The sequence below is a fragment of the Limulus polyphemus genome, unplaced genomic scaffold (genome assembly GCF_000517525.1).
Source record: "Limulus polyphemus unplaced genomic scaffold, Limulus_polyphemus-2.1.2 Scaffold901, whole genome shotgun sequence".
In the NCBI taxonomy this organism is placed as follows: Eukaryota; Metazoa; Arthropoda; class Merostomata; order Xiphosura; family Limulidae; genus Limulus; species Limulus polyphemus.
Genome location: NW_013666511.1, coordinates 115674 through 133473, shown reverse-complemented (window position 1 = coordinate 133473; position 17800 = coordinate 115674). Strand labels below are relative to the sequence as shown.

General features: G+C 30.2%; 1 protein-coding gene across 1 annotated transcript in view; it reads left to right on the top strand.

Annotated features, from left to right (window-relative positions):
- LOC106461123 (nuclear pore complex protein Nup133-like) overlaps window positions 1–17800 on the top strand; it is a 57485-nt gene that overhangs the window by 4795 nt on the left and 34890 nt on the right. The window contains exons 2-5 of the mRNA XM_022388001.1: window positions 2238–2377; window positions 7138–7247; window positions 13161–13382; window positions 15230–15301. Coding sequence (XP_022243709.1) covers window positions 2238–2377; window positions 7138–7247; window positions 13161–13382; window positions 15230–15301 — 544 coding nt within the window. The remainder of the gene's footprint in view (window positions 1–2237; window positions 2378–7137; window positions 7248–13160; window positions 13383–15229; window positions 15302–17800) is intronic.

Below are 17800 nucleotides of genomic sequence, written 5' to 3'. Positions count from 1 at the left end.
AAAGTTTAGCAAACTATGACAAGCAACAAATGAGTACAAAGGTTGTAATTAGAACAGGTAATTGTTTGCTTTACTTCTTTATTTCCTGTTCTACATTTAAAAAAAAAATAGTTTAAGAACTTGTAAATAGTATTAATGTATATACATATATAATGTATAATAATTGAATTGTGACTGTATTTTACAAAATACTAGTCCACTAAAATCCAACCTAGACAGGTCATTTTGTAAAGATTAAAGGTCAGTTTTATATTATTGGATACAGTATCATGTTTGCACATGTGCCATATCATTGTAACTTCTGTATTGTTAGCCAGGCATGGCTGGAAGGTTAATATAATAAATATATATAAATGTTTAATTTTATGAGATTTAAGCTATTTAGACTAAACATTTGTGTTTCCATGTTATAATGTGTAGTAATTCTAGAATGAAAAAGCATAATTTAAATTTATTTCCTCATTTTTCATGGTGGTTATGAGGCCAGTCAAATTGACAGACACCAGTGTTAGAGTAGAGAAAATAACAGAAAAAAATATAAAGTTTTACTGAAAACAAACATTTGAAATGTATTTAGGAGGTTTTAGAGATTATACAAATGATATTTGAGATTTTTGAGACAAACAATAGTTCTTTAGTTGTAACATGAAAATTACTTTGTACTTGAACTGATAATGAAACAGGCTCAATATTTTCACAAACAAATCTGTAATAAAAAATCTGATTTTATGCATACACAAGACTTGTAATGTTTACTAAAAGTCTACCAAATTTTGTGAAGATACACTTACTGCATTAAAAGTTACTTTATAGTTACATAACATTTGCAAATGTGTATACAAGCTCATGTAAATTGTACCGAGCCCATCACAAAAGGGTTAAATGCATTCAGTGCTATCAACGAAGTGTTTCAAGAAGTACCTCGCAACCCACAGGAAGCCATCTTAAGCAAGTTATTTTTAAGACATAATGTATTTATTATATTATGTATGTTAATGTAAAAAAAAAATTTTTTAGGATAGTATTGTAAAGTTCTAGACTTGTTATTTGCCTTGAATTTAGTTACTTGTAGCATGGTTGTACATTTACCACTTAAGTCAGGCAAAAATATTATTTCAGTATCAAAATAAGCTAGATACATGTATAATAGAATCCATTATGCCAAAATTATTATTGCTACATAAAATACCTATGAAAAGTACATGTGTGGTTAAAAACAAACATTATTATTGACATCTTAATACTGTTTGTCAACTATGTGAATAATACAGAAAATACAAGTTATTGCCCTTACTTCTTAAATTATGCAAAAAATGTTTGAGTTGTATTCACAAATACTTTATAGATATATATATGATAACTTAATGATAGCATATGAAATGAAAGTGCAAAGTGACAAAAGGTTATTCACTCCATTGAGGTTACTTGTCACCCACTTAATGTTACTTTAACATATTTTGACTGGCACAGAAGTACTAACATAATCAGTAGCAGGTATGCAAAATTATTTTCAAGACTGTGTTTTGGAACCTCTGTTGTTTTTTATATAACTTATGATTGGCAAGATAGTCTTTGAAAGTATTATAACTGTAAGAAGTTTAAAGCAGAGTCTTAGTGGCTATTTAAAAGATAGAAGGTTCATCAATGAAAGGAAAAATTTTTCTTCTTAAAATCCTTTATTAACTGTCCAGTTTGTAAATAACAGTGTGTGAAAATGGAATGATAAGAAAATACGTGTGCATGCAGTCAGAAATTGAATATAATAATTTTGAAAACAAAATGGGTTTTATTTAGTGCTTCTTTACTTAGGAACAAAATAAAATATTTGAGAAGATTGATTGATGACCTCTGTCCAAATGAAATTATTACTTTTGTAACCATTGTAATTAAACAAATGCATTTGTGATATAAAATAAAATAATTCCCTGCATAGATTAATAATAGAATGTTTCTCTTTAGTTCAAGACTTCTTTAGTAACATTTCTGATAGTATGCACCTCATTATCAGAAAATTAACTTGTAAGATAACAGTAACTAATGTGGGATTATAGCTAAAATCACTTTGAGATGTTCATGTTAACATTATCACTGGGTTTTTATTTTTGTTAAATGTTTTACTGTGAGCCTTGTTGCATGTTTTAGATATATTTATAGCTTTTTTTTCAAATGGATGTTTTTTATTACAGTTTATATTTTGTGGATAACTATTGTATATATAGAAATCATTGTTTTTTCAGGTTTCTTTATTCTAGAAAAGAATCCCTGAATCGGTCTCTTCAGACTTCTCATATTATTGAACAAACAGCACAGCATGCTGTTGAGTTGTTTGGAACTGCTTTGCCTGTTTTAGTAACAGAGGCCTTAACATTGACTGAGAGTGAGGATTCTTTATGTTTTTTAGTGTCTTAAGAAACAGTTTAAATTACATATTTATAATTCAAAATAAAATTTACTTTGGTATCAAGAAGAAATGTAGCATAAGAGAGATGAAGCATATTAGTGATAGGATTTTTAAGCTAGTGAACAAAAGAACAATCATTGAGACTCGCATAACATAAAGTGAGGAATCAACCCATTTATATCTCAAAGTTGAGTTTGGTTAAAGATTACTTATCTGAACAATATCTTGTGTAGGGATTCTTACAAAGTTCTATCTCTGGCACTTGGAGAGTTGTTTATCCATATTTATAGATAAACAACTCTCCAAGTGCCAGCCAGGTTTATTTTCAGATACACAATAAGAAACAAAAAGACACATTTCCCTATTTTATTACTTATCTGAAGCTTGTAACTGGTAAGTTTGAAGGGGAATACCTTTTTATCCTGGTGGTACAAAATTCCAAACTGATAGGAGTGCTTTAGTAGGGGGCATATTTGTGCCAATGGTAGTGAAAGAGTTGATTTCAGCTAATAAATCAATTACACATATGTTTCATTGAAAAGTTTACACACTTTCTGCTGCAGCAGTTTTAACCCATGCACTAAGCCAATAATGTGCAGTTACTTGCATTGTTTAGTTTTATGTGGCAGTTTAATTCCAAGAACTGTTCAGCATACCTGTTAATTTCAGCAACCATCATATACTAAGACTAAAACATCTGCACAACCCTGCCATCTTGTTGCTATAATGGCAACCAAAACAAACCACTACAGAAATCTCACATCACATGACTTGAAACTTTAGTGAAACTTTTTTTTCTATCATTCACAAAAGGGCAGCACAAACATAATCATTGTACAGTGCTAAGGGGATGTTTTATTTGTACACTCACACATGGTTATAGCCCCTTTGCTGATTGACATGTTAAGCATCAGTAGCATCTGACTAATAGAAATGAATGATGCATTAACACGTCATTAGTAGCGAATGTGTTAAGGATATGCAGTTAAACTTTTGTAAGATGGGCTAATCATAGTGTCAGCTACATTCTAGAGAACTGATTTCATTTGAGAAGCACATTCTTTTAAAACAGATTTACAAGTGAAAAGTTATAAACTATTCCAAAGTAATTCTTATAAGAAAATATAAAGGTTGACATAGCAGGACATATTTGAAATTAAGTTTTGATTAGCAATTTACTCCTGCAAGTATTTTAACATTTTTATCAAAACTATAATTATTTTAACCCCTTTCTTGATGTTAGATTTTATCTCCATTTCTTTAATTTTATTGAAAAGCTAGCTCTATACATCAGTGTTCTATGATATGATATGATTTTCATAAATCCCTATTACTAATTTATATAAAAACTAAGGACACTACACACATAATATACAGATCATCACTTTAAGAAGCTTAGTCTTGTGTTTTTAGATTTTCTGTGGGTTACTTAGGATATATAGCATATCTTTAACAAAATGCATGAAGTGGAGCAAGGTATAATCTTTCAAATGTTTTGGTATGAATTTCTTAGCACTTCTGCTGTGCCTACTCTTTCTTTTATAGCATTCTCCAAATGAGTAACTAATAAGTATTTCTGTAGCAGGAACTCAAGGTATCAGCTTGGGTGGGGCATCTACTTTATGCCCTTCAAATTGACTAGACAGTAGCATCTTCTCCGAGGATTCAGGTTTCATTTTTAATTCTATCGAACCTTTGGCTGAGCAGTGATAGTGAAGTTTCATCGGTAGAGGAAATTTTGTTTTAGCAAAAAAAATATAAATTGTTAAAGCATACAGACAAATTAGCAATGTATGCTTCATTCAATTTCCTAACTAATATCTTAAGTTCCAACAACTTGTGAGCATCTGAGATGTTCTGGAGTTGTTTAGCTAGATGAAGATAATTCAACATCTCCATTATAAGAACATTAGAAAATCTTCATTTTTTGCTTTAGGTGCATATTTTTCCTGTGAAATTTCATTCAAAGCACTGTATGATTTCATAGATCCAACTCTGAACACACTCATTCCAGTCCTAAAACTAGAACCCGAGTGCTACTATTATTATCTGATCTAAAACACCTTAGGTGTGGGAAAAAAAAGGTGCAGCCAAAAATGGATTGAGTGTGTGATTTAAAGGAATGACATCAAAATTGGAGGTCAAACTGGTAGCTACACTTATAGCATTGATAAGAATTTTACAGCAAATATTGATTCATTAATTAGCTAGGCAACATTTTTTTGTTAAACTTGGGGCATGATGGTTGGTAAAACAAAAATATGCGACCTACATAACTAATGAATGAATATTTGCTCTAAAATTCTTATCAATGTTTTAAGTGTGGCTACCAGTTTGGCCACCAATCTTGATTTCATTCCTTTAAGTTGCACACTCAATCCTTTTTTGGCTGTACCTTTTTTTTTTTTTTTTTTTACACCTAAGGTGTTTTTGATTAGATATCATGACTTTTTGTCAATACACACCAACAAACTACTGCAAGTAAGGAAATTACACTTGATAGTAACCAGTCTTAGCTTTAAGCTTGCAACCCTATTATTTAGAACAGACCTATATTTTACAGAACCAACTTCCTTTATAGTAATACCATGGAAACTATATTAACAGTTTTTTTCCATTACCCGGATGCACTTGATACAACTCTATCAAGCATCATTATTTAAGCTAATTGCTTAAGCTAATATTACATGATGCTAAATGCTCTTTAATTAGGAGAAGTTTATAAAATTTAGCATATTTGTGCTTAAAAGTTGACAATGAATGATAACCAGCCACCTGCATGATTCTTTTGAAAACTTGAGCTACAAACTGCTAATCTAGTTTGCTTGGCCTAATCAATACTTATGTATCTACATGTCCTTTCACCTTATAGTTTTGCTGCTGTCTTTAATCCGAATGACAAAAATCTAAAAATGGTCAACCTTTATTCTTAGATGAAGCTATAGTAAAAATTTCACACTGATAGCTCATGTGACTTTTTGCATAGGCTTGCACAAAAGTGTTGGTCAAAATTGAGTGCTTTTTTGTTGAATAACTTTGAATTTTCTTTTAGTTCTCTGCATCAAAAGTACAGAACTTTATTTGATAGAAAAAACATACTTAACTTTCATGGATTTTTTTTTCAAATTTGGTACACTGATAGATCTTTACAACCTATAATTAGGTGCAAAATGTGGTCTAAATATAAGTCACATGCAGTCAAAATTTAAAATTTGGTATGTGAAGTAAGGGTCTTGTAGAGCATATCTACTGAAAATAATGTGATAGTTTACATTACCACAGTCCAAGCTACAGAAAGTGGAAAATTGCTAAACTATCACTCCTGTTAATAACACACAATTTGTCCTGCAGTTTGTTTTGGCTGCACCACACCTACCATGCACATGGGTCATGCCCAATATTGTAAAATATAAAGTTACTTAACATTTGACAAATGGAGAATATAAGATATTTGCACACTAATATGGCAAAATCTGCTAGTTTGGTTTACAAGTATTTATTGAAATATCATTCAAGTAGTTTAATGTTATAAGTATACTTAATGCTCATTATGTTGTGATATGCAAGCACTTTTTTGGATTGGAAGGGATCAAGACAGCTAATTTACAACCGGGTGGATTTACATTTTTATTGGGCTTTTGTATGAGTAAAAAATGAGATTTTAACAAAATTCTTGTGTTTATTATTGGAGGTTACAAGGGTAAAATGTTTTTATTGCATCATTTGTTTTACAATTTTTACATATATTTTCCCCTTATATTCATGAATAACACCTGAAGATCACTTTACTCGGGCAGACTGGAAACCATTAATGTCGAGCCCTGCTGTGTTGAGTAAAATGCAACTACAACACCAATGACACACTACATACAATAGACAGTTCACCAGTATAAAGAACCTAGTCTTCTTTTCTCAGTTTGTCCTTGTCTATGGTTACTAATGAGTGGTTAAATTCCTTAAAACCGGTGTAACTTAGTAACAAGTGGTGAATCAAATGATAGATTGGCTTCATATTTATTTTTATTGCTCAATATGTTGACATAAAAAAAAACAAGAATTTACATTTGAGATTTTTTGTATATCAAAAGCACTTTCTAAAGTAAGAAATAAAATGGTATAAACATCCTGGTACAAAAATTGATTTAGTTGGCAGTCAGCTGATATTCAAAATAATTTACTTTAAAAGTTGATATACATATTAAAAAGATGTATGGACATATTTTGAAAACATGGCTAACACTACTAGTGTTGAAATAAAAATAGCCTATATCGTGGTTTGTTTTCTTAGGATAAAAAAGTTGACTTTACATTGAGATTTTATTTGAAGCAGACATTAAAAACAAATGATATGACCAGTGCTTTTACCTTCATCAACTTAAAAATAATGCTTAATTTGAGTTTACTTTAAATGCATAAAATCACAAAGCCAAAAGGAAAAAAAATAACCATAACGTTTATTCATAGCACATGATTTGTACTCCCACAGATTTTTCTGCACTTTAACAAGTAGGATGAAGTAATCAGGCTTCACACAAGTCATATCTTCATTTTGTTAGAGTTAGTTTTTTTAAGATTGGAACTTTAAAACTTGTCTGTAAACAGTCGCTTTTTATTTATTTTTTAGCTTTTGGCACTTAAATTACTCATTTCTGGATATCTTTTATATTGATTATTTTTATGCTTTAAGATAGGTGATAATCCTACTGCACTTCATTTCCATCATTTTATTTGAACAGGAGGAACTGTTGTGAGTGTGAAAATATCGGAGTCTGGTTGGGCGTGGCTGGTTTGTGGGCGTCGTTTGTTTGTTTGGAGATATAAACAACTCTCAGGATCCCGCAGTGTGGTGAGTAGTAAAGCAAGTCTATTAAAATAGATTATAATAAAGAAAATGGAGGTAACCATATTCAAGATTTTACCAAAACTCTAGTAAGAACTTAATGCAAACAGCAGTGATGATGATGTGTGTGGTTGAATCTCTGTCTGAAAATATAAATGATGGGAAACTAGAGGATCTATGTCACCAGGCAAAAAAAAAGTATGAATATTCTTAGACTAATATTATTTGTACAAAACACCCAATAAGAAAGTAATAATATATGATTTTGGAATTGCTCTAAAATTTTTCTCCAAATTTGTGTATCAAATAGCTGTTCTAATACCAAAATTTGTTTAAATATTTTAGTAGTTTGTGCAGTAACAATAATAACGTAATTCTATCAGCTCTATTTGTACGTACATGGTCCTTTCATAAATATCATGACACTTACAATGGTATGTCAATAAATTTGGAATAAAAATGTAGTTTATACTTTAAATTTTATATTATCTAAGTTTTAACTTTAAAAAAAGAGATAATTAAAAAATGCTCAGTATTCATTTTTCTGTGTCTTGGGATATGTATAAACTCTAATTTCTCCACTTCAGGATTTTCTTAGTTTAAAAATAGATTGTTGCAACTTTCAACCAATTAAAAACACAAAATTTAAGTAATTACAAGGAAGAATCTAAAATTTGAACTTGTACCTTCTTGAGTTGCTGAGTTATCAATACATTAATCAAACCCATCAAAAAAAGTCCTTGTACCATCTCAGAACTTTTTAGATTGTTCACTAATAAAACTTACACAGCTGGTGAATATGTTTAAAACTAATAGAAAGAACAGATTCTTCTCTACGTAAAGTGGTCAGTCAATAGGAATTTCTTGGTTTGTTGTGATTATATTTGCTGCTTCAAGTGCTAATGGAATTTTTTAACCTATCTATAACTTGGAAAGCCAGATAGATTATAATAGTTTTGGACATTCTGTTCTAGTGATTAACATATTTTTTATGCTCTAAAATGCAAATTTGAAAGCTACATGATCTTGTTTTTTGGACACTCAATTTTTTGAGTCTCAATGAGGCTTATGAAAGAATAGCTTTGATTTTTACTGAAGTACAAATGAGCTGAAATAAATAGTGAGTTCTACATATTTTTACTTTTTTATGTAGATATTTTTTGTCTATCATTATAGGTTTTATAAAAAGTAACTAAAATATAAAAATTTTAAACATCTCAGCTAGGACCTAACAAAACTTCAACAAAATAAAATGTCTAAAGTTCCTTAAGCTCGAGCTAACTAACACTTGTGTCCTATTTCTCTTGCTGTTTGTATTACTAGTGCTGGTAACAGCAAATGGCTCCTGCTGTGATTTATTGTTTTGTTGAAATGATTACTGCTTCAGTGGGTACAAGGTACTGAAGGAAAACAGGCATAAAAAAGTTAATAGTTGAGTTGAAACTGTTAAGTAACTTGAAATAATAATACTATTGTTATTTGTGAATAATACTTGAGTCAGTTTAGATGAAAGAATGGTATTAATGATTTTATATTTTTCAGCTGTATGTTGATTATTTCTCTACAGACCAGAAAATAAAGTATGCTGTGTTAGTGGTAGTTAGGGTGGTTGAAATATAAAATATTTGTGAAAAGAACATTGGATATTCATTTAAGAGGTTATGCAAATGAAATATAAAAACCATATGATGAAAAGAAGTATTTTGGCATGAAAAATACCTTTTACTCAGAATGACTCATTAAAGACTTCGGAAATTTACCTACATACCTTTAGTAGAAATTCTACATTAAAACTTAATTTACAACAGACTTTTAATGGTTACTAAAAGCTTGCCAAATTTCATGAAGATACATTTTGTCAATTCAGTTATAGTATGTTTAATGTCACAGTTCTAAGGTTGGTCAGATTACCAACTTTGTCCTGAAAGAGTTAACCTGATTAGAAAACTACTAAATGCATATTCTGAACTATAGTTTAAAAAATGCTTATGTATGCGATGGCTACATTTAGTTACTGGGCACTTTTTGATGCAGATACTTGTTTGTTATCAGCAAAATTATGTATGGCATATTTTTTTTCTTTATCAATTATATCTTGTATGGGAATCTGTCAACTATAATTTTATTTTTAATTAATGTAATTTTCTTTTTATGTAATGACTATATTAAGTAATATTGGAAATTGCCTGGAAGACTTGATTTTTTCATTTATTGAGGTACTAGTATTTTATCAATCTCAACAGATCACCTTCAACTTTCTTCAGTTTTTTGTTGTTGCCATTCTGTTGTACTTATCATGGTGTAATTGAATAATCTAAATGGTAAAACAAAATCTTGATAATTCATTGACTTTTGATATGGGCTTTTGTGGTTCAAGTTTTTGTAAGAAGAAAAACATGTGGTCAGTATTTTGGCCTGATAAACTTCAACTACCTCTTGGTATGTTTGACAAAATTATGACACTTTTTAATGTTTTACACCTTCCTTCCTTTAGTATCTTTTTTTCTTGACTGGTTCTTGATTTTATAAAAGCACAAAAGTGGCAGCAGTAAAGCTTCATCGGGTTTCATGGTTTGGATTTCATCATGTTGGAGCTACATCTGTTTCTTTATTGGATAAAACATAGAGAATATCTATGTACCCATTTGGTTTTAAAAAGCATTTTTTATTAGGGAATTGTTAATTATTTAAGTCTGACCTCAGAAACTTAACTGATATATACATGACACAAAATAATGAATTTTTTCTGAAAGTCAAAATAACAGATTATAATTAAAACTCTTAGGTCAGACCTCAAAATATTTAATAAATGTATTTCAATAATAATAATTCTTGAAAAAAGACATTTATTAAAATATATTTTTTTTTGGTAAAAAGTTAATTTTCTTGTAGTTTCTGGCAGTCTATTTAGTAGATGTAAAACAAGACCAGAATTCAACTTCAGCTTTATTTGAGCAGCATCATAATCAAGGCTTGATTTTAAGGAAATTTCAAAGTTGTCCGGAAAAAAATATATATGGACCCTCAAAAAAGATCCAATTACGACAAAAGACCAAATTTCATAAATTTTGATGTTTATATCTTGTTTATTTCCAAAAGATACAGTTAATGTTTAGTTGGCAATTTTGCATCTCTATTTAACTAATTTTTGATGCCTTATTTCCTGGGAAGTTTCATTACATTGGAAAAAATAAGCACAATCCATGCTAACATTACATAGTATCTTAAGGAAACAAACAGTCAATGACCTGTAAAACTTTTAAACAGAACAGTGACTGTGGACTATCACATTCATTGTTTCCATTTTAACCATCTTGGCCTGCCCACCAAGTACAGTAAAGTACAGCCTGTAGTAAAACTAGTCTTACATTGGAAATCTTGCACATACTACTCTATCGTGATACATACACAATGCCTGAGCACTGCGCATGTATATATACGCACGCGCGTGCACACACACACACACACACACACACACACACACACACACACACACACTGCTGATAAGTATTGTCACATTCATACTCATAGTATGTATTGACCTGGAGAGAGGCAAAGCTAGCCCTATTTTATTTGTTGTTATTCTGTTTCATACTGATCAAAACTTTCATAAAATTTTGTTTGCAGTTATCATTATTATGTTCTGTTTAATTCATGGATTTTCCCTCTTTTTATCATGGTAACTAGGCCTCCTGTATTTCCTAGACTCAATTGGTCGTGTCTATCAGGTGTTAGCCTTAGTCCTATACGTGTGTAATCGAAAAGGGGTCAGTGTTTCAACTGTGATGATTAACGATGAAAGTTCTGAGTTTTATTTTTGAATTTGGTCAATTTGGTTACTACCAAAGGTTTGTTAGTAAGAAGTTAAGCCATGTTAGTTTTATTGTCATAAGCATCTATACTAGAAATTAATCTTACTAAATATTCTTGTTACTGACATTTGTTTTCATTGCGAATTCCCGCCTGTCCATATATATGAATACATACATCACATAATACAATGTGTGGTATTGTAACTAACTTGGCTGTATACATTGTATTGTGTTATCACACATAGCCATTCATGCTCAGTTGAACTCCACACAAAATTTACATGCATAAAACAGCACAGACTCAGCTTATCCCCAATAGAAAGTTTTGTGACTAAAACAGCATTATTAGCCAATCACAAAAGAAAACTTTTTTCTAACATACAAGTATAATTTTTTTTAAACAAAAATGGACCAAAAGACACTTTTGTGAGGATTAAAAGTTTTGAGGTCGCAGTTAGGAAACTTACCAATGATTTGGTTGAGGATTGGAGTCAACATTATGTGTGTAGTGTGAGCATGGATAAGTGTATAGTAGACTGCAATGCTGTTTTGAGTAAGGGTCTGTTTCAGGGCACTAGTTGTCTGTCAGACAACACGAGGGTTTAAGTTGGTCATCTGAGTAACTTTTTAGTCCTCTCAGACAACCATTAAATTCAAGCCCTGATCTTAATATGTTGACCTAAGTTTTACAAGATGAAATTAAAGGAACAAAACACTTAAAAGCATGAGTTAGAAGTATGAATGTCCTCCGTAACTCTAATAATGTTTAAAATAATTAATTATTTTCACTTGGGAAATTCTTTCAAAATATTTAGTGCCATTGGAGAGATTTGCACATTAAAAGGTGAGAGAAAAACTCCAGATAATTATAAAAGAACTTTTTATTTAAGCCAATGTTTTGCCTTTGCAGCCTTATCAGGGTTAGTGCATACAGTTACCTCTGATGAAGCTGCAAAGGTGAAATGTTGGAAAGTCTTGTTTGTTATGCATTAAAATACAAACGTTTTCAAACTACTTGATATCTGATTTAAAAAAAAATGCATAACAACTGTGATACAGCAATTCATTTTAGTGGATTATGAATATGAAGTAACAATCTACATTATGTTTATGATATTAAATAATTTGAGTATTGAGTATTATACAGATCTGTAATGCTTATACTGTTTTGATTTTCACCACACAACTTCTAATAATCAGTGAGACAGACTGAAATGCTTTCAGAGCTCACACCTACAGAACAATCAAAATGTTTGAATAACAAGTGTCTGTTTAGTATTTCTGCAAGTAATTTGTGTTGTTGACAGTTGTCTATTTACAAACACTATCTCTGTTGATTATAGCAAGTTCAAATTGTAAATGAGAATGTATTGTGATTTCTTTGAAAGGCTAGCTTGTTACCCTATTAAACTGATAAAGAGAAGTTGATGAAATGTTGCTTAAGTAATGTTTTTTTTCTTTTAATTAGATGACGTGTCATTATAGCTGTTCTTGCAAATGCGTGGGTGAAAGATCTGTGTCTGTAGATGGAAAACTTTCACAATGGCCTTTCTAAGGCATGATTTAAATTTAGTGTTAAATAAACACCTTTTGCAGTTTATTACTAACACTGTTCTAATCTGTATTGGTCTAAACTTCCAACTGAAAACTGGTCAGTAGATTTGTTTCAGTAAAATGATCACTGGACATTTTCACCCAGGTAAATGTTATAACTTTCTTGTTTTATGGATGACTTAGGCAGTCTTCATGATGAACGAAGCTGAAATTAGCAACAACTGCCTAGTTCAGAGTGACTCTTGAGGAGAAAGTCTTGGAAGACTAATCTACATAAGTAACTCGGGTGGAAAAAATAATTTTTCACATTCAGGAAGTCTTTTGAAACATTGCCTTTACACCTGAGCTACTTTTGTAAACTAGTCTGCCAAGACTTCCTCCTCGTCACTCTGAATTAGACAGTTGCTGCCCATTTCAAGTTTATTTATTTGTTGAGTAGATCTTACCTTGTATACAAAGACTTGAATTTTTACTGCTGCATATTACTACTTCTTTTTTTTTTTCATTCTTAAGCCTCTCATTATACTTAACCTTCACTTACATGTATCCTAAGGTAACCCAATGTAGGGAGTTGAATTTACCCCCAAGTGACTTGGCTCATCGAGCAGATCTGGTATGCATCTTGATGACAAGAGACTCTCATCTTCCATCAGCAATAGCTGTGTCACCAGAAGGTATTGTTCGATATTGGCCAAACATTGCACATGAAGGGTCATCGACAGAAACAGCTGCAGACCTTCAGGGCCAAGAGTGTTTCTCTCTGATCAATATACAGGTATGTAGGAGTGAGTTTAAAATAACTGCATCTGTGACGGACATTCACCATTTTGGGCGATATACCCTAGATTTCATTTGTGTTGAAATTTGTGTACTTATTAATCTTGATGAAGTCTTTAGCACATTCAGTAAGATTTCTGTCAACCATATAGCCAATGACAAAGTTCATCCACCAAGATGGTGGTTTTTCCTATTGTTTCAAGCTGTTTTGACACAGTTTTAAGTGAGCATGTGTCTCACAGAGTCATGGAAGCTAGAATTATTGTAATAAAAGTATGCCATAGTGTATCTAGAAAACAATGATTGACAAAAACCAGCTGATCAGGAAAGATTTAATTTGTATATAATAAAAATAGTTTGAATAAAAGAAAACAAATTTTTAACATTTGTGTAAGTACGTGGAAGTTTTCATTTATTTGTTTTCAGTTCTTGTTCATCAAAATATTTCATGATTAGTTATAATAACTTTGTTTCTAAATAATCTGAAATTGTGAAAAAATTATTTTCATGTAATATAATTGGTAAAATTATGTGCAATGTGAAAAAGTGAAATAATTGATTTAATTTATTAGAGTAGTGATAATAATTTTAAAATCTTGATCAAATTCACAAAACCCATCTTTTTCAAAACGTAATGTTTAAGATACTTTTTTTTATTATTTCAATGGGCTGTTGGTTTTAAAGTTTCTAGCACACACAGGTTGAAAATGGAGTAACTATTGATTTAAACAAAGAAGCATTTATAGTTTGCTTCTGAAGAAAGAAAAGCCTTTTTTTTCTTTTTTTTTCTGTGTAATAGATAATACATCCTTGCTGCTAAAGAAAGAGCATATGTATTTATATATCACTCTAAAATAATTCAAGGTTGAAATGATGTCCTCAAATTTAAAAGTGCATAGTTTTGCTGTTGGCTTGAATCACATAAAATGTGATCTTGTGTGTTGACATATTCACAAACCAAACTTCACTCTGTCTTTAAGCCAAATGTAAACTATAGAATTTATCCAAATTTAAGACCACTATTCTTTCTCTGAAGTAATTTATTGTGATGTACAGTACATTTGTCTTGTTTTACGGGAAGTATACGTAGATATAATCATAAAATATCACTACAGGAATCCAAGAGTGCTATATTATAAAGCCTGCCTCCACATTGAGTGTTGCCAAATATACAAGAATATTAATGATCAAGAAAAAGCATCTTAATCGTCTTAAAAATATAAGAATAATCTGCTTGAATTGTATGTAAATAATTAATGTGGTTTAACAAAATTTTTACCAACCTTATGAAATATTAGTTTTTCATATTAAAAAAAAAAACCTTCATATAAAATGGACAACTTGTCTGGCAGTAATTAAGCAACTGTTATTTCAATTTGTTTTTAAATTTTAGCATTTCAACATAACAGATTGTTAAAAGGAAATTAATTGTCAGTCTGGAATTTTGCTATATTATTTTATATATTTCTGGAGAAATTGTTGTTAATATATCATTGAAATTATAAAATTGGTCAAGACTTCTATCTACAACAATATCTACTATGAATATTTGTACAGTTCATTACCATTGTTTAAAGCTGCAGGCACTAAATTTTTAGCCTGAGTCATGTGATGAGAGGAAACAGAAATTCAAGTTATTATTGTATTTTATCAGTTTTTTTATTCTAAAAAGTAAAAGATAGAACAAATAACACACAAACTGCATGTATTACCTTGCAAATTTCTTAGATAAGCATTTTTAAAGCTATACTAAGTAATTTGCAACATAACTGAAATACTGGATATTCAGATTTAGTGTGAAAAAATCAAAACTGAAACTTAGTGACCTGTGCTTCTATATCCTAGCCACTAGGATGCCTTCTGGCTACAACCACATGTTCCTTGGTACTTTTGTCTCCTGATGTTACAGATGGTCAAGTAAGTAGACAACTATAAGTCATCAGTAAATGGAAAGCTACAAATATGTTTATATTCAAACATTCTTATGCCAACATTATATGTACAGCTCTTACCTATATGATAATTTAATTTTTTTATTACACTGACTCAGTCACTCATAACTTAAACTGCTTTTAATGAAGACAGCCTTTTATATGTATAATTTTTTAATGCTTTTCAAGGTCAGGTTGTGATTTAAACTAATGTAATTTACTATTAGTAAGTAATGTTCTGTTCAAACATACATGTTCTCTGAATAAAATAATTCTCATTGTATTTATAAATTGTTGTTTGTCAATTTACTATGTAATATATGAATAGATGTAGTTAAACATTATAATTCTTTAGAAGTAAAACTTAATTTAAATTGTTACACTAACCCCCGTAAAGATTAATACTCAATTTCAAGCATTTAAAGACTGTTGTAACAAATTGTTTATTTATTCCTAATTTATGGAAATATGTAACTTTGATTGTTTTACAATGTGAATTAAATTACATAAAATTCCCTGATATTGTGTTAGAACTTTTTTATATGTTTATTCCAAGTGTGTTTGTTTTTTGTCTCCTGAGTATTTGAAACATTCTAACTATATACAAGAAAGTTTCTAACATGATAAAAATACAAATTTTCAGGCCAATGATGCTGAAGTACCATCATACATAATTCTTTTGCCTTTATTATTTAGTAAACTAACATTCCTCATCACCAGTTATAGGATAAAATGGTGATTACATTAGGTAATCATGTAAAGGTTATGTTTGTTTATAGAGACAGTAAATGTGTATTGTTTAGTTCTGTATTGTAACTCGCATGTACCAATATTTAGTGTTTATCAGTAGATATTGTTTCTGTTTTAGCTTTATTATTAATTACATTATATACATTTAAAACTTGTGAAACCTGTTACACTGTTCATGCCCAAAAATATCAGTCAGCAATTAGACATTTGTCATACATTAATAGGGTGGCCAAATAAAACAGTATGAAAGACCCAACCATAACCATATATTTTAAACTCCTTAGAAAATATTATTGTAGTTGCATTCAACAAGCTGCAATGCTACAAGCAAACGTTACATCCTGTGCAACATTTCTTACTAGTTACAAGAACAACATAACTGAAAAACTAATAAGATTTAACTCCCTTGCATAATGGTATATTGAGATTTAACATATTGTAATCTTTAATCACAGTATAAAGATGGAACAAAAATAAGTTTATTTGTTTTTTAAAAATCCTGAAATTTAAAGTTCTGAAGAAAGTATTTTGTATCAGGAGTACTAGCTTTAACCATTTCTGGAATGGGGGTAGGCTGTCATTGACATGCCTTCATTCCTCCTCTTCCCCCCCTCCCCCTCCCCCCTTAAAAAACATATAACATGAAATTTTACTGTTTGAAAAAAAAACTTGTGTGAAATTTCCAAAATAGTTTCTTTTGTTGTACAATTTCATTCTTTGTTGTTGTTGATTAGAAACATCAATTTTTTTTTTATATACATTCACTTTAAACTTGATTATCATTTAGTAATATGTTTTGTATGATACTTTATTTTGCCTGTTACAGTAGTTACCACTTCTCTCCATAAATCTTACAAAACATAGTGAAAATTGACAAAGATTTATTAGTGACTTAAAGCCTGACCTGTCACAAAAGCATCAGGATAGGTAACAGTATCTTTGCTAATGATAATTCTTAGTTGAGATAAATTTATGTCTAATAAATGTAGTTTCTTTTCGATAGATAATAAATTATCTTACTTATCTACATTGATTGAATATTCAACAAATATGAATTTGAGTCATCAGAATATTTTACCATTGCTTACTGTGCTCTAAACCTGAGCTTACCTGATGTTTTGTCATAGAAGAAAATTTCTGTTGCTTTCAAACAAATGTAATTTAACCTGAAAATGTTTTCAGGAATGAAAAGAACACTTAAATAACTTTAAAAAAAAATCTCAGATAAGTGATTTGTTTCTAAGTCTTCTAGACTTCCCATTACATTCTGATATACTCTGCATGAAGTAGGCTTATTCACTCTACAATAACACAAATAGTTTATAATATGCTCTATCCAATGTAATTTAAATATTGCCTGTAGTCGATTTAGTAGTTGACTGCTGTTCAATCATCTGCTGTGAGGTCATAAAAGGGTGAGAAAACCAAGAGGCTGTACTAATAAAATTCAGAGAAAGAGAGGGGAAAAATCACATGAGAAACAAAATATTGCTAATTTTATTCTCAAGGGGTGATAGTTTCTTAGTAAATATAAATGTATACTATGGGATGGGCAGAAAAATTATGAAGAAAAAAAACGGTAAGTACCGTATTTTTCGGAATATAAGACACACCGGTGTATAAGATGCACCCTTATTTTGAAGACGAATTTTTTGGGGGAAAAAAGTTAGTCGCATTTGAAAGATTTTTATTGAACAAAAATTCAGTTTGATACTTTAAAAATTAGTATATATTG